Source organism: Protomyctophum parallelum, assembly GCF_964188405.1.
Source record: "Protomyctophum parallelum genome assembly, chromosome: 16".
Taxonomy (NCBI): domain Eukaryota; kingdom Metazoa; phylum Chordata; class Actinopteri; order Myctophiformes; family Myctophidae; genus Protomyctophum; species Protomyctophum parallelum.
Genome location: NC_139711.1, coordinates 24,942,083 through 24,963,510, shown reverse-complemented (window position 1 = coordinate 24,963,510; position 21,428 = coordinate 24,942,083). Strand labels below are relative to the sequence as shown.

General features: G+C 42.8%; 1 protein-coding gene across 1 annotated transcript; it reads right to left on the bottom strand.

Moving 5' to 3' along the window:
• Positions 1-3,899: 3,899 nt before the first annotated feature.
• On the bottom strand, positions 3,900-5,801 carry LOC310873694 (broad substrate specificity ATP-binding cassette transporter ABCG2-like; the record flags this gene model as incomplete). Its single annotated transcript, XM_083786243.1, has 1 exon — positions 3,900-5,801. One exon carries the CDS (start codon positions 5,799-5,801, stop codon positions 3,900-3,902), a length of 1,902 nt encoding a protein of 633 aa, XP_083642369.1.
• Positions 5,802-21,428: the final 15,627 nt, after the last annotated feature.

Genomic DNA, 21,428 nt, shown 5'->3' with positions numbered 1-21,428 from the left:
AATGCCAAAGAACTATCTCATCATTGACATGCAGAAAAAGTAGGCTACTGTTTTCTTAGCTTTGTGACTGACTCTGAGGGGGGCAGAGAGGTAGGGAGGGGTTGAGGGGTAGAAAGGGGGAATTACCGACATCTACTGGCTAAAAGAAGGTGTTTTTCCATGCGTTCTCAGGCTGCATATTACAGAGACACAAAAACTCCTGGCAAGAAATACTGGAGTGGAGTTTTTCTGTTCAAACTTTTTAGACACGTTTGAAGGACCATGGCCAAGACTTTTAATGTTGTTAAAATTATGTTATAAATAATTTCATAATACCTTTAATGGGTTAAAGACGTAATAGCATGCACTCACGTTTAGTATTAGCACCTCTGAGGGCCCCTGGGCACTGAACCCCGAAGGGCTCCCCTGCACATGCATGTGTGAACCTGTGCAAACATTGGCCGTTTGAGGCATTTTGGGGTGGTTTAATGCCGTTATATTAGCCTTTTCCCAGCTGCCTACCCCACCCCAGAGTGACAGTCAGGCAGTAACATTATTTTTATTTGACCACATACTGTAGTAAGCATATGGGTGAGAGAACGAGTCAGTGCCACAGTGTATTTCAGTGTTTTTACCTTTTTTTGTCGAGCCACCTGACGCGCTATGCGTGCGGAATGTAAACAAAGCAATGCTGGTTGTCTTTTATTCTACTGGAATCAGAACAACAGCCAATCTAGCACTTTGTTACTGCTTTACACACAATTGCACTTTTCAGCTGCATTCTCACCAACAATAAAACACAATTATTTTAGACACCATTTATTTCATTCGGATTAGTGGGGGAAATTTGTGTCGAGCTAAACATTTTTTCCTTCATTTTTTAGGGTTTTGTATTTGTTACAGAACCCACTGTCTATAGGCGTAAAAGGCAATGCGAGTATTTATTCACAAATAATGTAATAATAAAGATAATCAAGAATATGTACAATAAATGGCTCCTAATTAAAAAGAAAAGACAATAAACAAATATCAGAACTGAACTTAATTATTCCTTTCCGAAGGGCAGTGTTGTTTTTGGCAGCAAATTTCTATTTTAGTCATAGTCTCTTGAATAGTTTTCACTTAGTTTTAGTCACATTTTAGTCACCTGGAACGTTCTAGTGTTTAGTCTAGTTTTAGTCGACTAAATGTCATACGATTTTAGTCGACTAAATCTACAGTTGATTTAGTCGACTAAAATGTGTTTTGACAGGCCTTGATGTCGTTGTAATGACATATTTTACACTTTGGTTGCATGCTGAAAATAGCAGATATACAATCTCACAACACGTCGCGCTGCGACGCGTTGTGAGATTGTATATCTGCTATTTTCAGCATGCAACACAGCATAAAACTGGATCTCTTGTCCACTAGTCCCTTACTAACATTTTAGTCTAGTTTTTATTTGTTGACGAAATTGTCAGTATATTTAGTCTTAGTTTTAGTCATCATAGATTCGTTTTTATTTAGTTTTTATTTAGTTTTAGTCAGTGAAAAAAGGTAGTCGACGAACATTTTTCGTCTTAGTTTTAGTCGACGAAAACAACACTGCCGAAGGGAATAGTCACGCTTATTAACAAATGTCCCAACTTCACAAAATAAGGCAAAACAGTCAGTAGTACGACGTATGGGGGCAAGACCTTGGAAGATGTTTCCCCAGCCACTGTCTGGGGGAGAATAAACTAAGTACGGTCATTAGCTCTCTCACGTGACCGTCAGATAATCCCATATACATACTATATACTATACCTATATATATATATATAACACATATATAACAGAATAACACTCATAACATAATAATACTAATAATTAATCCCGATTGGGAATTATACTGTGATTTGTAAAAACGTTACATCATGCATCTAAGAATATAAGTTCATCTAAGTTCATCCATCGTTAATCGTTATTTTGGGTATTGATTATAAAGAGTTAATTAATATTCAAAACATCACACCCGTGTGAAGTGAGGGGTGCTCTTATCATCATACATCATCATGACGTAACATGTCGCTCAGACGCTTATGACGTAAATTCTCCATTCATTGTCAATGGCATTTAAAGATGGAGTGCCACAATTTTTGCCACAATTTTTTTTATTTTTCCAGTTTTTCATGTGTCTATGAGGTGACAGTACTTCATTAGACACCCTGGAGGAGTTTTTATGTGCAATGGTGTATTAACTTTGTATTTAGGGTTTCTTCTTGGAGGCTGAACCCTTAACAGTCAAACGGGCCAATGAAATAAACAGTAATATAGTGACATCACATTATCAGCCCCTCCCCTAACCCCTCCCACTTTATCATACAACTACAGCTGTGGGTGCGGCTTCAGTTCAGGTGGATCATCACCCATCACCACCCACCAGGCAAACCAGGCATAGCCTACTTAATGAACTGGTGGGCGTGTCCACATAAAAGCATGATTTTAACAAATACTGTACACTTTTTTTATATTATAATAATACCTGATGATCATGTTTTAGGGTGGAAAAAAATCGTGGCACTCCATCTTTAATATTTGTGTTAGGACAAAGCTCTACACTATAGCTGAACATAGGAGGGGCTAAAAAACAACACCTTGGATCTAGGAAGTCTAGGAAATTGACCTGTTGAACAGAGAGCCTACCGGGACGGACGGAATCTCCGATTTAAAACCCACTCGAGAATACATGCACATAGTAAACGACTGAACTAAGGTTGCAATAAAACAAATTAAATGCAATCACATTATCCACAAAAATGCACAAGGGTGTACATTATTAACTTCACTGGCAGTTGTCGAGCAGTTAACCTAACAGATAACTGACTCTGTGTTTCTGCTCTTGTTCTCTCTTTTGTCTGCTTATAATAATATAATAATAATATCTCAAACTTATATAGCGCTTTTCTGAGTACCCAAAGACGCTTTACATGGGGGGGGCTTTACAGAGGTAACAACAAATAAAAACAACTTTAATAGAAAAAGGAAAAAAAACACTAAAAGCTAAAGAACATTAAAAGACAGTGAAAAGGGTTAGCTAGGGAAGGCAATTTTGAAGAGGTGGGTTTTGAGGGTGGATTTGAAGGTTTGAAGGGTAGGGGCATCTCTGAGTGCCTTAGGGAGGGCATTCCACAGGGTTGGGGCAGCAAAGGCAAAAGCTCTATCCCCCCACGTACGGCGTTTGGTTTTGGGGACGTCGAGGAGGTTTGCATCACCAGACCTGAGGGAGCGAGAGGGGGCATGGCGTTTGAGGAGGTCACAGAGGTATGGGGGAGCCAGGTTATTTAGTGCTTTGTAGGTGGTCAGGAGTGTTTTGAAGTGGATTCTTTGTTTAACCGGTAGCCAGTGAAGGTCACGGAGGACAGGTGTAATATGGTCTCTGGAACGGGTACTGGTGAGCAGGCGGGCAGCTGAATTCTGGACATATTGCAGTTTATTGAGGACTTTGGAGGTGGTGCCGTAGAGGATACTGTTGCAATAGTCAAGGCGGGATGAGATGAAGGCGTGGATGAGTGTTTCGGCTGCGGAAAATGACAGAGAGGGTCGGAGACGGGCAATGTTCTTGAGGTGAAAGAAGGCGGTTTTGGTGACTTGGTTAACATGGGGGAGGAATGAAAGGGTGGGGTCGAAAATGATGCCAAGGTTGCGGATGCGGGTGGAGGGTCAATGTTCAGTGAAAAACCTTGGGTGGAATTAGTGAGGGAGTTGGGACCGATAATGATGATTTCCGATTTATTGCAATTTAGTTTGAGAAAGTTCTTTTGCATCCATGTTTTAATATCTGTGAGGCAGGCAGTGAGAGTGGAGTGTGTGGTTGGGGTGATTGACCTTGACCCTCTCGCTCTCCTTCTCTGGCTATCTCAGTGAAGAGGAAAATAATCTGTACCAGAGACATGCTCTTAAGTAAACTTCTTGATGAAGCGCCATAGTTGCAGGTAGGCGATGGTGAGGAGGGAGACATTCATTACAATCAGAGCCACGTGATTCTTCCACAGACCCCATTCTATTCCTTGAAACTCCAGGTACTGTTCCCCTGTGCACAGTATGCCCGCTAGGCTCATATTGTAGACATCGGACATGGTGGTATTGGGCATGACAAGGTCATCGCAGAACTTCAAACCCACAAACTCGTTGTTTGCGAGGGCCTCCAGACCATAGCGAGTAATGCTGAAGTACTTGACCCAGGCCAGCCAGGCCTGGATTGTCTTCTGGTTCACCAGCAGACCAGAGACGAGCATCATGATGGCGAACACGATGGTCATGTATTGGTTTGCCTCAGTGACCGTGTTCTGCTTCGCTGATATGGCCAGGGTCATGGCTGTAGAGGTGTACGCCACTAGAGCCACTGTCAGCGTGAAGGTGGTGAAGGCGGCAGCCGTGCATTTCAACCCAATCATGAAGTAGACGATGACACTGAAGACGATGACGCCGATGGTGCGCAACATGATCATGTCGACGAGGATCTTAGTCAGGAAGTAAACGGACAATCTGTAGTAGCCGCTGATGTATTCGTGCATGAATAACTTTCGCTCCGTGATGAAGAGCTCCACTGCGGCCACGGCGCTGAAACACAGGAAGGTAACGATGAAGAAGAGGACTCCGAACCTGTTCTGGATCCCGCTCTGGTTGAGATCCATGTCGAAGTAAAAAGCGGACACGGCCAAAGCCAGGATAATGTTCACTATCACCAGGCTCCGTATGGGCCCATAATTCAGCATTTGATCCTTTACGGTTCTCATGAACACAAAGCGGAACTGGTGAAAGAAGGAGGTGTTGTAGGTGATGACGTGGGACCTTGGCTGGGTGTTTAACTCTTTACCGTTGGTGATGCGCTCCAGTTCGGCCTGCGTGTCCCTATAGTTGCTACTATTCCTGTACTCCTCCGCCAGGCACTCTTCGATGCTCTTTACGGGGCTGCTCGACTCCTCGATGACCAGTTCTTCGGAGCCCGGAATCTTGGTGATATCTCCATTGATGATATCCATAAAGAAATCTGCTGGGTTGTTGTGCGGTTCACAGGCATAGCCAAGGTTGCTGAAGTAGTCCAGAGCATTCGGTGCAGGCCCGTGGTACACCATTCGGCCACCAGCCAGCAAGGTCAGGGTGTCAAAAAGACTGTAGATGGAGTACCGCGGTTGGTGGATGGTCATGACGATGACGCGTCCCTGACTAGCTATCTTTTTCAGCAGCAGCAGCACAGAGTTGGCCGTGCTGGCGTCCAGGCCCGTGGTGGGTTCGTCCAGGAATAGAACGGAGGGGTCCGTGATGAGCTCCATGCCAATGCATGTCCTCTTCCTCTCCCCACCCGAGATCCCCCGTTTCATCGGTGAGCCCACCTTTGAGTCGGCCACCTTGGTGAGTCCCAGCTCTTCGATCAGGTGGTTCACGCGAGCGTTTTTCTCGCCCTGAGGCACCGAGCTGGGTAGGCGCAGCGCCGCAGAGAAGTGGAGGTTCTCACGCACTGTCATCGTGCCCATCACCACATCGTCCTGTACGACGTAGCCCGAGGAACACTTGAAGTTGTGAGGCTGCGGCGCTCCGTCTACGAGGACCTCCCCGGAGAGACCTGCCGGGTCCTTCCTCGCGGCGAGGATATCGAGGAAAGATGACTTTCCGCTTCCCGTCGGCCCGAGGATAGCGTTCAGACCAGGGCTCATGATTCCATTGACGTCCGTCAGTATTTGCCTGTATGTGGTCTTCCTCATGGAGAGGACGCCGGACTTAAGGACCACTTTGTACTGGATTTTATGAAAGCTCAAAGTGGAGACAGATGGCTGCCTGGGAACCTCGACAACTGTCATGACGATGTTATGAAAGCTCAAAAGGGAGACAGATGGCTGCCTGGGAACCTCGACAACTATCATGACCTTTGTCAGCTGAGCACCAATATAAATACTTGAAGTAAGCCACAGTCAACTAATACTACTCAAACTAGGGCTGGTTGCCTGGGTTAGGATCAGAACTTAGCCGGGATGTCGAACTTCTAACACAACGACATCTGGGTTGTAAGGCCAAATATTCGTCTCGTGCCGAGCGCCTTAAATTTAAAGTATCTCGCGACAAGAGTGGGAGTTACTGCTAGCTAGTAAAAAACCTCTTCTGATTCTTGGATAAGATTGTACAGGATGCGTGTCAGGATGACAAGCATGCCAGCCAAGTAGCCAATTTATGTTGTGCAGTGTTCACTTTGTAGTGTTCAAGTTATGTGCTTTGTGCTCAGTTCTGTCCTACCACATGGATAGAACACACAGACTTGTTGCAGAGTGAATCGATCTCCAAGGAAAATCAAAGATGGTCTTCGCATGCAATCCTGGGTTAGTCACTCTGGCCTCATCCAAAAAACCTGACCTGTAAGGCATGCATACAGGATAGAATGAAGAACTATAATTAACAGTAATTATTTACAGTGTTTCCGTTCAGTGTGTTTCAATTAATTAAAATAAAACAACAAACTTATTTTAGTATGAAAATAAAATACATTCTCAGTGATGTAAATAGGGTGCGTTTTGCGTCCCAAAACTACACGAACAACCTCAGCGTCCATTGGATGCAGTGATGTAAATAGGTTTTCAATGTAATGGGTCCCGGGATGCACAGATGGTCATTCAAATGAGTCCCAAAAAAAAAAAAAATCACACCTGTGTGAAGTGAGTGGTGCAACTCAGTGTGGGGGTTCGCGGGGCGGGGGGAGGGGGATGTTCCAGACCCCCAGGAATGCAGGGGACCAGGCCGGTTCCGGCGTGCCGCGTCTGAAACGGTTGAGAAATGACAGAGTTACCGTGTGGCGGCCCCTCTACTGTACTGTAATGTACTGGCACCCCCGAAAGCATACAGTTAATACGTGCGTGTGTGTGTTTGTGTGTGCATTAGGTTGCGCACAGATGGTGAAAAACAACCATGCTGTTTTCTTGCTCATACCCAGACACCCAGACACCCACTCACATACATAGCTCCGTATATAGTACAGCAGATAATAGGAACGATCTTTCACTTGGTGATACAAGCGTGAAATTTGGCATGAACATGCCTCTGGGTCACCTCTTTAACTTTTTTAACCGAGCCTCGAGACCGGGCACTGCACTCCCTGTGGGTGTGTGGAACGTGTGTGTCGAATTTGAAGTCGGTGGGGCGAACGGTTCTCGAGTTACGTGCATTACAGATGTACACACGCACACAAAATCCGTGCAATATAGCAGATCATTGGAACGGTTGTTCGCTTGGTGATACAAGCGTGACATTAACCTTCCTTTGGGTCAACTCTTTAACTTTTTTAACCGAGCCATCCAAGAATCCAATATGGTGGTGCTATTTCAAGATGGCCGCCACATCTAATTGTTAGCCTATGTCTACATTTCTTACAAATCTTAGGAAAAAATTCACCATTATAGATAGATAGATATATATATAATTATATATATATATATATTTTTTGTTATTATTTTTAGTTTTCATACTGAAAATGGTAGCATGCTAATGCTAACTTAATGCTAACATGGTAGCATGCTAATGCTAACATAATAATGCTAACATGGTAATATGCTAGCATGCTAACATAGCATGCTAACATGATAATGCTAACATGCTAATTAGCATTAGAAAATGGTAGCATTAGCATGCTACCATTTTCAGTATGAAAACTAAAAATAATGACAAAGAAATAAAAAATAAATATAAAGAATAAAAAAAAAATATATATAAAAAATCTTTATCTATCTATAATGGTGAATTTTTTCCTAAAATGTGTAAGAAATGTAGACATAGGCTAACATTTAGATGTGGCGGCCATCTTGAAATAGCACCGCCATATTGGATTCTTGGATGGCTCGGTTAAAAAAGTTAAAGAGGTGACCCAGAGGCATGTTCATGCCAAATTTCACGCTTGTATCACCAAGCGAACAACCGTTCCAATGATCTGCTATATTGCACGAATTGCGTGTGCGTGTGTACATCTGTAATCCACGTAACCCGAGAACCGTTCGCCCCACCAACTTCAAATTCGACACACACGTTCCACACACCCACAGGGAGTGCAGTGCCCGGTCTCAAGTCGGCCGCACCCATGGTTGTCCAGAACCGCCACAAAAGGCCTTTTTTATTTGGCGGCCATCTTGAAAAATGACCGCCATATTGGATTTTTCGCTGGCTCAGTTAAAAAAGTTAAAGAGGTGACCCAGAGGCATGTTCATGCCATATTTCACGCTTGTATCACCAAGTGAAAGGTTCTCTCACAATATGGCTGTTAGCCGCTGTACTAATACGGGAGCTTTATAAAATATATAAAAATATCAAATAGGCCTATACAGTATATTTTTAATGTAGGCTAGTAGTATTAGCAAGCACAACTCGGTAAGAAATACTAATAGTGGGCAACAGTGGATTTAACATAGCTTAATATACCAACCAAAAGTTGTTTGCAGTTGCAATTATTGTACTATAATATAGTTGATTGAATTGATTAAATATAAAAATTTATATTTTACCCCCTTTTTTATCCAATTTAATTTTCATTCCTTGTACTTGTAATGTTACTGTAATCTGAAATGTTGACCGTGCATAGCTGACTGTCTTTCTTTCCATTTCTATCTCTGGGACCCCAATTTATTATTTTTACATTTTCTATTGTAAAATCTATTTTGAGAGCCCATTTGGTTCCATTTTTGCACTCTGTCCCTAACTATCTATAATGTAGCTGGAACTCCCACTATGAGAACCACTGTCCTACACAGTCTGTGTGGACATGCACGCACGCATTAAGGCTGTCCCCAAACATTCAAGGTTCGAATGTTAAAAAAAAGTAAGTTTCTCGTGCATTCCTGTCAGAAGTTATGTCTAATTTGTTCTGCTGTCCCTCTCCAAAATCCCCTGTGCACATTCATTTGGTGATGGGCCTGCAGCCAATCAGCAACACACACACACACACACACACACACACACACACACACACACACACACACACACACACACACACAGCAGTACGGTTAGATCTCTCTCTCTCTCTGCGCTGTGTTGCGCTGCCCTCGACAGAACCGAAAGTGCTATACTTCTCCAGTACAGCAGTGCAGAACCGAGAGAGTGACACATTAGTCCTACAACTACGAGTGCAGTACTTTCATCCGACGGAGCAGTGTTGAGTGCAGTACTTTCATCCGACGGAGCATTGGTCCAAACGACAACCTACCTCCTCCCTCACCCTAACCCTAACCTCCCCCGGGGCAGACACCTAAACCTAACCGCAACCCTCTCCCGACCCGCAGCGCACCTCGGAGCAGAGAGCAGAGAGCATTGCTCCTTCAGAGCAATGCTCTGTCGGATGATAGTATGCCTCCCACAACTACAACCTATCTCAAACCCTCACCCTAAACCTAACCTCCCACGGGGCAGCACACCTAAACCTAACCTTAACCCATGTCTAACCAATGACTAGAGATAGGCAGTATTTGAAATACATGTATTTGAAATACGTATTTGAAATACTTTTTTGTATTTTGTAATTTGTATTTCGCTGGGATGGAAGAAATGAGATGTATTTTGTATCTAAATACTTTCAGATTGAGTATTTTCTGTATTTCAAATACATAAAATACTTTTTTTGTTTTAATGTAATTTTATTCTCAAATGGACACAATGTTAAACATTTACACTGCCTCAGGTTTAAACTGTAGGGGTAAAACACACGCACCCATACACACAACACAACACAATGAGTGATGTCACTTCTATTCCGCCTTCTGATTGGCTTACACACTCAAATTGAACCACAAATGAGAGGCAGAGTAGGGCGGGCCTTCAGTTGAAATGGAGACTTACCTCACAAGGCTCACATGTCTTCAAGTTGCAAACTGAACCAAATGATTACTTGGTTCCCCCGGAGATAAAAGGTATGTATTAATCTAAACATGATTGTTGGATATTGCAAGCTAAGGCATGCAAGCTTACAACAATACATATTTAAATATTAGTAAAGTAGTGGAAGGTAGAGGGAGGCTTTAGAGCTGCAGGGCATGTCTGACCCTGGACAGGCAGAACATGTGTGGACACATGGAAGTGAACAAAACAGGGCACATCTGGGCACATCAAACAACAAACATATGTTAAATAAATATGTTTGTTCTACTGAGCCTAAATGTGCAGGTGCAGTACTATTTCAACACAGGGTGGGTGTATAATTCTATTTTTGGTGTTATGTTTGGCTGGATCAGTCACAAAAAACACACCTGACTGCAATTCATCTCATTACAAAGTAACAGTTGCCACCTAGTGGCACAACTGCTGTTTGTTTTAAACAGCAGTTCAATATAAAACCTGTCCATGCCCTCTTTGAACTGATGAACTCTCATTTTTAGCCTTAATAATAATGAAGTGCCTTTTTGTTGTGATATCATGCTGTTCAGGTTAAATTAATTAATGGCAATTAATTGATAATCTATTCATCTTAGTCATTAGTATCTTGTTTACTTGTTTTTTACTGTTGGTTTAAATTTACAATTGGTGGTAGGCCTAATCAATCAATGAATCTCTTTCTACATTTTTCTTGAGGTAGAAGTCAAAGATGAGTGACAGTGAGGAATCAGATGGCCCAGGGCCATCTGCCTCACCGCCATGGCCAGAAGTTGAACTAGAAGAGGCCACAGCTGCAGCAGACACAGACACACAACTGTCAAACGGCAACTGTGCAATACTGGATGGGAAATTCTTTAAAATTGTTCAGAAAGATAGTGATAGTGGAAAGATACTGGCAGAGTGTCAGATGTGCACACCTAAAAGGACAATAATCAGTGGCACACTCCAGGCAACATCAAATTTTAAATTGCACATGAGAAGGAAACATGAAGAGAAACTTCCAGAATTTGAAGCACATAAAATGCAAGTATCCACTGGGAAGAAAAGAAAGGCTGCCACTTCCGAAGGCCCAAGCAAAAGCAGGCAACGTACATTATTTGACCGTGCGCCAGTGACACAAAACAAAATTGACACTTTAGTCACAGCATTTGTTGTAAAAGGCATGCACCCATTATCCACTGTGGAGCAAGCAGAATTTGTGGATTTGGTGCAAGGACTTTCCTCAGATGGTACAGTCATGTCAAGGAGGACACTTGGGAGGAGGATAAATACCCAATATAACAGTCAAATTGCCATCTTGAAGGAAGTACTGCAGAGCGTAAAACAGGTTTGCACCACTGCCGATATATGGTCAACAAAGAAAACCAGTTTTTTGGGAGTCACTGTTCACTGGATAGTTCCTGAGACCCTAGAGCGTAGTTCATCTGCACTGGCTTGTAGGCATTTCCCCAGTCCACATACATACAACAGAATTGCTGAACTACTGGAGGAAATCCACTCTGAGTATGGGCTCACTGTTACTGATAATGCAAGCAACTTTGCCAAAGCCTTTAGAGAATTCAACATCACACTATGTTCAAACCAGCAGGATGATGAGACAAATGATCTGGAAGAGGAGCTAACATTTGTGGAGATTGATCCAGAGGGAGAAGGAGTGACAGAAGGTTCCATCATTCTACCATCTCACATCAGGTGTGCAACGCACACACTCAGCCTAGTATCAACCACTGATGATGAATGCTATAAAAGGAAATACAACTCTGAACTCTCTCAAGATTGAATCATGCAGCCATGGGAAAGTGTTCAGCTCTGTGGAATGCTTCTGGAAGACCAAAGAGTGCTGAAACAATCCAGGGCATTATCAAGCAGGAATTAAAGACACCCTGCTTTTGTAGGTGGACTCAGGCCAATGTGTCTGCACATTGACAAATGAGTCCATGGCAAGAGATGGCCATGTCTGTGAATCTTTTCATTTTTTATTTTATATTTTTTGAAAAGAGGAAAGAGGGGTATGAAAAATGTTCATAAAATAACACGAACTTGCTTTTGTTGTAATGTGAGATGAAAGCACTGATGATCATAAGATGCAGTTATTGAAATGCCATGTTTGTGACTTCTCTTGGGGTGGGGTTAATTTTTTTTTTTAAATAAAACATTTTGTTTTTGTTATGTGATGACATTCATTTCTGGATTTGTTTGTCACTGGCATATTGACTAATATGTTCCCCACAAGCCAGCATAGTGGAGTCAGTTTCAGTTCTTGACTTCACTTTATGTGAATTGATTAGTGAATAAAGTTCAAGTTGTGGCATCTGTGTGGCCTCATTTATTCACCATGTCCATGGAAACAACACAAACAGCCATAAAGTCTGTTTTTCTTATGCATTATTAAAGATAGTTTACCTTTGTGATAACTACTGTCTGCATAACACAATTGGTCAGACAAGCCTAATATTATTTAATTGTGTTGCTATTTATATACTACAGTATGCAGCCAGTTCAAAGATATTGCCACATTTTCTTTCAATCTAACACTGTCTGACACTAACAGGTCCAAACTGTTTTTCACCACTAGATGGGAGTGTTTGGTAATTTTTGAGTTAACATTCATTTGTGGGTCCTGTTTTATTTATTTATTTATAGGCCTTGTACGAGGGCTCCTGTTAAGGTCTTCAAGGTGATTTTGTTGACCAGTGAGGAGATCCTGTAAAGGAATCTTGTTCTTTGATTGACTTTTTTGATTACGTTGGTGGCCATTTTATCACTATGCATGCACCTCTTGGTACCACAGCACCTCAAAGGCCCTTAAAACAAGGCTCCAGACCTCCCAAAACAAACTGGTCAGGCTCCTACTTGGCCTCACCCCCCGAACCCACCTCACCCCTGCCCACTTTGACAGGCTGGGATTAGGATCGACGACAGAGTACAGCATCTTGCAATGGGTCTGGTCCACAAGATTCGATACACCACCAAGATACTCATGTACCTGTCTAAATACTTCCTTAATGTAAACGAAGTCCACACCCACAACACCAGAGGGAGTGCAACAAACCATGTACAACCCAGATTCGGCACAAACAAGGGACTAAATTATTTTCGCTCCTATGCCACCAAAATGTGGAACGCCCTACCAACAGTCATTAAGACATATGAATCCCTTGACTCCTTCAGAACCGCTCTCAAAGGGCACCTACGGATGGCTGCAATTCGAAACTGGCCTCTGTAAAATCTGAATCCCCCCGCCGACCACCCCCCTTTTTTTCCCCTCACTGTATATGTTTCTTTTCCCTTTTTGCTTCCTTTATGATGAATTCCTGTTCTGTTCTTTAACTACATAGAAGTGTCTATTTGTACGTCTCTAAATGTTTAGATGAATTGAACATGGTGGACCCTGTTGTAAACAAGTGTAATGCTTAAATTGGGTTGTCCACTCACAGTTAACAGTCTTTGTATTGATTTTTTGCTTGAAATGTACTGTAATTCTTCAAACTGTTAATACATATTTCAATCAATCAATCAATCAAAGCTTACACACTCAAATTGAACCACAAATGAGAGGCAGAGCCTTCAGTTGTTGGAGACTAACCTCACAAGGCTCATATCTTCAAGTTCTTCTTAATAATCTTCAATGTATTAGACATTCTGACAGGTCATTAATTTAATAAAATGCATTGTAACAAAAGTGCTTTTCTCACCAATAATCACCGGAATGTTGATACTGCAGCTCCCCCCAGCACACAATCACGCATCTACGAAATGAAAGGTGTAGAAAGTATCCTTTACTTAGCAGCCTATTTTATCAAAGGCTAAAACGTAACAATGTATAAAACTGAAATAAAAGCAATCTACATTGATTGATGGCTGTACAAACTGTATATCAACATAATGAGCCAGGTAGGTTAGCTTGGAACAATGCTATAGGCAGCCACTGACTAGCCAAACATTTGCGCTAAGCATTGGAACGGCATGGTGGCTCTAGCCAATTAGCTACTAACTCTTGGCTAACCCTCATGGCTACAAGCTTAGCTAAGTTTGTAGCAACTCACCAATGATTAGCAGAACAAACTCTCAGCCCTCAGGTATCTATCTATGACCGAAATATCTGAAAATAGAAAATAAAATGTATTCAAAAGACAAGTACATATTATATACATAAATTAAATCAATATAAAGTAATCTAATCAATCATTTCAATCATCAAATCAACCACTATTATGAGTATTATAAATCAGGCCTTTTAATAGTAAAACATTACTTCCTCACCCATGTCCAGACAGCATGAGACTGAATGAAAATGCCATTTCTCAGAGCTGGCTCCTCCCACAACATAGGACCAAATGAAAAAGGGGTCAACATGATTTCAATTCATTCAAGCTTGTAGATATTTTCTTTCTCAAGATTTTTCTAAGGTCCTCTTTTCAGAGTACAGTGTCCCTCTGTGACAAATAATGGTTTGGCCCAATGCTAATGCTAATCAAGCGGCGATTAACGTAGATTAAACAAAGTTTGTCTTCACGGCTCTGGCACCGCGGACAAAGTAAGGACAAGCTCGTCTTAATGCCCCTGGCACTTAAACTATTTTAAAGGTATATTCAGTGATTTCACTTAATTCAAATATCACTTCTTATTTTTTTGTGATAATCCTCAATACTATAGAGTGTGCTGACCATATAAGGAGTTGATCCCAGTTAACTGGGATAGGGGGGGGGGTCAAAAAACATTACGTTTTGTTTTTGGCTAGGTGGCCCAGCCTGCATCCAGTCAGGATAGAGAGGGGCCTTCCACCAATCATGATTGAGCGGGGGCGGGCCTTGGCGTGTGTGCTGTTGGCCTGTTGCGTGTCCCCCCTATTGTAGTGCGTGCACATCTTGTTACCGGGGGCGGACCGGGGCGGTTTTCCAAATCACCCAAATCAATGCCAGCGGCCTGCAAGTGCACTCTGTAAAGGCCTATTCATAGTCTGGATTTTCGGTGGTAAGGTGACCACCAGAGCTGAAATAACGTTGAGCGGTGGTGAGTAAAAACAGAGAGAAGGGCTGGAGCGGTGGCGGTGGTTTGCTCTTCACCGCGGCTCGTGACGTCATGTTGTAGTTCGGTGGTCACCCCACCACCGTAAAACCAGACTATGTATGAGCCTTCAGTGTACTCCAGTGTACCCCCCCTGGGGACTCCCCGGGGACCCCCACATGGTAACTCTCTCATGTCACTACCATTTCGGACGTGGGGCGGCTCGCCGGAAACGGGTCGGCACCCTGACCGTGGTTCTGTGGGTCTGGAATTTCTGGGGACCACAACAAGGAGTTGCACCACTCACTTCACACAGGTGTGATTTTTTACATGAAATCTTCTCTTCTGGAGGTCCCTGGCTGGCACGCATAAAAACTTTCAGATGGGGGTCCGCGGCCAAATACGTATCAATTTGGGGATCTTTGGACACTGGCTTCATTGAGCTTGATGAGTTTTTAATTGGGTTAACCCTATTCAGCTATACAAAAAAATAGCTGATCTACAAGGTCACAGCGTGTTGTGAGCCCTCCCTGGCCCAAACTCCTTTCAGATGGTAGATCAGTTTGGGGGCACGCCAGGTTAGAAGTGCTTAAATGGTATTATGCCATAGAGAGATGTCCCTTTGGTGAGTGTGCACTGTGCAGTAATTACACAGGACCAGAAAGCAACAGAGAAGCAGTCTATAAAACAATCAATAAAAGAGAGATACATGACTTCTAAAACAATTATGTGAAAGACTTCAATGTAGAGTTTTCTCTCACGAGGTTATTTTGGTCTATATTTAGAAACAGAATGCATCAGGATTCACTTATTTTTTGTCTTGATGAAAGTTGCAAAGCCATCGGAAATGCACGCTGTGATTTATACGGCTGTTACATAACCAAACTGATAAGGGATGTTGTCGTTTCATTTTCAATTACGTAAGCCGTAAGGGCTCTCGTGTTCTGGGTCCTGGTGCTTAAAATAAAAGTGTGTCGGTTTTGGCACCATTATTTTGTCAGCCCAGAGCAGTGGTTCTCAAACGTTTTCATCTTAACCCTAGAACACTAAACATGGGTGATTTTCACCCGGACGATTATATTTTCATAATGCTGCTGATGTCTGAGGTGGGTGGGTCTTTCAGTACCTTCATGATGCTCAGTGACATCATAGAAGGTAGGGTGAATTTCACCCGTGTTTAGAGAAAAATCCAATACACCCACAATGGACTTTTTAATTTATTTATTTTTCTTCACTGGACCATTCTCACATGTCTTAGGAATGGGTGGACCAAAGGAGAAGTTCCCAACTTTATTCATCTTTTTTTAGGAATATTTTAAATGTTTTCACCGATTTTGCCCTCCCCCCCCCCCCCATGATAGTGCCGCCCCATGAAATCTTTTTTTTGTGAAAAGTCATGACAGAAGAGTAGGCTACCTCAAGTTGCCATCTATTGCTGTACTGCAATATATTTTGATGAGAAATATTTTTTATGGAATATTTTACATTGTGTAAAATATACCCGTGTTTAGTGATGGTGTAACAAAAAATATGTTTAGTGTTCTAGGGTTAAGGACCGCCAAATTGACTCATACTAGCCTGCGGACACCCATTTGAAAAGATATGCCAGTGACTCCCAGATTCTAACACCCCAGTTTGACATGGGGGTCCGTAGCATTAGGCTATCAGTGCATATTTTAGTTGGTTGACGAGCAGAAAGCTGTCCGAACGAGCTGGTGCTTTTTTTTGTTGGCTTAAAGGTGGCAAAATATGTCCGCCAAAGGTTAAAAGAGCATGATATTATATACATATTATAATATTACATTGTTGCTGTCCCGCAAACCTCTAATCTCAATATTCAAAATGTTGCGTTCTTTTTTTGTAAATGAATATGCCCTACTTGATCATACGGCACACACCAGCGTCAAAAGTAGAAGATCCACAAGTGACATGATTTGAGCTTGTGGATCTGCTACCTTTGCATTTGAACCCTGAAAAGTGTTACAGTTTTTGGACATACTGTACTGCATGAGGTTTCCACCCGACAGAGGCGACATGCAAAAATGCAAATTAATTGCGATCAGCTCAAATAATTGCGATTCCGGGATTATGTAATGATTGTGACATCAACTGACATTCCAATAGTGATAAGCCACACATGATGAATCCTGTAAAACAGCTACAGTAGCCTATATATTGAAGTTACTGAGTTACGGAGAGTCACAGAGAGTCAGCATAGATTATCAGAATGACTGGAGAAACATTAAGGATGTAAGCCAGGGCCATTATGTGTGACCACTAGCAGTTATGTCATTGTCGCACCGCAGAGTTTGCCTTCATCAAAGTACATTTACTCAAGCACTTGGTATTTTTGAGGGGCCCAGCTTTTGGTGTCTGTATAAACACAGACATTGAAGCTTGTACATCTTTTGTAAGTTTTAGAAAAATCGTGTGAGAACTACTGATTTAGAAGGTCTTTGTAGAATCGGCCTCAGGTCTCAATGGATGGTACTCGAGTAAATGTACTTTTTTGCTTAGGTACTTTCCACCACTGTATTGAATGTCAGACCTGTCCTCTCCTGTCCTCTGTTTTTTGGACCACAGCCTGCCACGCACGATCATGTGAAGTTCTGGTAAAATGTCTGATTGATTACGTTACGGGTCAATTCAACCTGTGAAAGGAGCTATTTTTATCCACACACATGGAAAGACTGCATGACCCGAGGTCACTTGAACAAATTGGAAGATTCTCATGAATTGACGAGAGGAATTAGGGATTTAAATCGTGTGACGAGATTATATGTAATAATAAGATAAAACAGTCCTGAACTGAGAGGATTTTGTTTTACCGGCCGGGCACTTTGCAGTCTCCTCTAGTGGTTGCCCTAGTGCTGATTCCTCTATCGGGCTTCCTTTCAATGAATTCCCTCAGAGGGGGGCGCCCGGGGCGGGCATAGTCCCTGTAAGGCCTATATAACATTAGCCTGTTTAAAGACTTTAAAAATGATAAAACAAAACAAAAATTACTTCTTCAGAATGTGACAGCGGTGATACGAATGAGGTTTCTTGTCACTTTAAGCGCACTCTTGTATATCTGTTCGATGGGTTCGAGAACCGTCACAATCGAATTTGGTTGTGAATGTAACCTCAGTGTGTGTGTGTATGTGTGCCTATAGGAGAAGACCGTGTCAGGGAGACTGTGGTGGCTCCCTCAGATGGACAGACGGCCTCCAGCGGAACAGCGCTGGACTCCACCAGCACCAACCATCGCAGCAGGTGACATGCCCGTTGCTGCCTCAGAGTGAGCCCTGCAGGTGTGTAGGCCTGGCACAATTATTACATAGGATCCCGAGGGGAGTTTTCAACGTGGTGTGTGTGCGCGTGTGCGTGTGTGTGTGTGTGTGTGTGTGTGTGTGTGTGTGTGTGTGTGGCAGCACAGAGGCGAAGCACCGTTGAATGCCAATGTTGTTTTTGTAAATAACTTAAACAACCGCACCCGTCGTAACTGCCGCTGTTAATGTAGTCCGTTTCTGAGATGTTCTGCAAACTTGTTTTGATCATGTGTGCCGTGTCGGCCATAAGATTAGCCTACAAACAGGCACTGAAGAGTGGCAGGATCTACCAACAAACATGGGCTGTCCATGACCCCACCCTGGACGCTATGGATAGACAAACTCCCGACACAGATTTCTCAACATTCGCTGGGCCTATAAAGGAATATCAGTGGAATGATTTCCAAACGGCGGAGAGGGCGTTTAGAGAGACGTTGGATACAAAGAAATTGCAACAAAAACAGCATTTATTTTCGTCTGCAGACCCGGGAAAGTGGATGGGACTAATGTCCCTTCTCAACAGAGTATTCTACAAAAATGGCATATTCAGTGGACAATCATATGGATTGTCTTTTTTGAAATACGCAGCACGTATCCTGAAGAAGCTTCCAGTGAGCCAATCTCTCCCGGAGGATCTAACATCACAGGCTAGTGGTCAGAGGCTTGAGGATTATAGGGTTGTCCAAGTGTAAGGCAAAGCAGCTTGCAACATACTGTTCAATCTCCTCCATTATAGGCAGTCGGTCTATTTGGAGGAGAAGGTGCTTTTTGTACCCATGATTTACTTTCGGTGTTGGTAATATGACAGACTGAAGTGACCAATGTTTGCTGTGAATAAGTTCGCTACGCCTGCAAGAACCCCGAGAGGCAGACGCCCAGGCAGAGGTTCAGGTGAGAGGACACACAGCCGTACTGCTGTACTGTCACACAAAAAGCACCGAAAGTATAGCAGATCCACAAGCTCAAAACTGCTGCGTTTGCTATTTGCGTGGTATCCGTAATTCCGGGTAAAACAAATCCAATCCTGAAAAGTAACATAATGAGGTTTCCACCTGGCAGAGGTCGTGTAGAACACAAGAGACAAGAGAGCATCACCACATTTCTGGTAATCTTTCTGCATGAATATCATTTTGGGGCATAAGCATCACTCGCAAGTGAAAAGTGTTTTATGGTGTTTAGAGAAGTTGGGAAAAAAACAACAACAACACACATTTATGTGGAATTATTTATTTAATTAAATTCAAAGGCCCATTTATCAGGATGTATAGCGGGGAGTCTCAAGTTGGTAACAAAGTACTGTGACCGCGGTCTGGAAGTGTAGTAGAGACCACAGCAGGATCTGAGCCCTCTGACAGGGATCTTATCTTTTCTCTGCTACTGTATAGCACCTTCTGCATTCCTGTAGCACAAGTAAAAAATCTTACTTGATAAACTGAACATTTGGACCTTCAAACTCTTTGTGTCATATGAAGCAATTGCAAACCATCAGTTAATTTTGACTTGGTGTATAAAAGGGTAATAATAATAATGATAATAGAATTTGGCCACCAAAAAGACTAACAGAGACAGAAATAAATTGCATTACTGTTAGAGTTACAGCTGGCCTTGGCTCTAGTGTGTCGGGGACTGCTCGTCTGCGAGGCTGTAGCCTCGGTACCCAGGCTTTTATTTCCGTTCGCTATGGCTCAAAAGATGAAAGCCTGGGGGAACGTGAGACATTTCTTGGTCTAGGAGTGGAAGTGAACTACAGTCCGGGCCACTTTTAGGGTAGTGCGAATGGTGCCGCCGCACAGGGCCTCTCGCATGCGAGGCCTCGCACTAGGCAGCGTTTTTTTTTTTTTTTTAGAAACACTTTCCATCTCAGAGTCAGAGCTAAAATAGGCAGGGGCGGTTATTAGCGCTACGCACGGCGGCGCTAGAGGCCCTGAGAGTTCTCCCTGAAAAATATCGCATTGCAGATCGCAGCCCGTTCCGTTGCAGTTGATTTTTCACCTATTTAAGCTGCGGTCGGTTTGGGGCTCCCCCAGGGGGGCCTCCGACAGCCGCGCGTCGCCTCCTCCTTCCAACCGCCGTCACTTCTTCATCCTACCGTTAAGCGACACCCTGCTGTCCGGTCGTGGGCCCCCCTGTTGTCCCCCTCTGCGCTGCGCTGTGCCGTGCTGGCTTGCGCTGCAGAATTAGAGCAGATCTACAAGCTCACAATGCGTTGCAGCGCGACGCGTTGTGAGCTTGTAGATCGGCCGCGCCACCGCGCAACGCATGCAGTCGAATTATACACACAATGGAAACGAAACAAAAACAACTGAACACATGTAGGCTAATTGAGTGCACAACGGCTCCGCTCACAAACAAAACGACTCGTCACTCGAGTGAAGTGAAAAGGTATGCTGTCATGTCATGTAGGACTGTGTGTGGACAAAAAAAGGTTTTATTTCAAATAATTCTCACTCTCTCTTTCAGTCTCTCTGTCAGTCCAGTGTCATGATTTCACAATTTTCTAATTGAATTTTGATCGATCACAAACTGTCTGCAGGCAATCAAGCAAATGTGATACTTAATATTTATAACAAATAACAGCAACACAAGCAGCTGTTAATTTTACTTTTATAACCAGTAATTTGAGCTGCACTGCAGGGCAGACTGGTTGGGTGGTGGTTTTATATCAGTTATGATCAGGGCAACAGGTTTGTGTTCCATCTTAACGAAAACAAAGATGCGGGACCATATCACCCCAGTTTTGGCCTCCTTTTTGGCTCCCGGTTGTTTTTAGAATAGATGTAAAAATTATTTTACTTGTTTACAAAGCATTAAATGGCCTCGCCCCCACCTATCTTCAGGACTGCTTGCCCAGGTATGTCCCAAATCGCCTCCTTATGTAGTTCCGCCACTGCTGGCCTGCTTGAAAAGCCACAAAAAATGGCTTTGAAAAAGCATTTATTTTATTTTATTTTAGCATTTGGCTGAATCCTTTGATTTTAATCTCACTGTTTTTACCTATTTCTTTTGTCTTTTTATGCATTTTGTTATGTCGTTTGGTGTTTTTTGCATTTTTTGTACTGATTATGCCTTGATTGTTATGTTGTTTGATATTTTTTATACTTTGTTGTCTTGTAAAGCACTTTGCGCTGCACTCGTGTCATGAAAGGTGCTCTATAAATAAAGTTTATTATTATTATTTATGACTCATGTCATGTTAACTATAGCTTCCTTACAACAAATAAAATAACATAATGTGGAGGACCACAATCTCTGCATTCACACTGTTAAGCT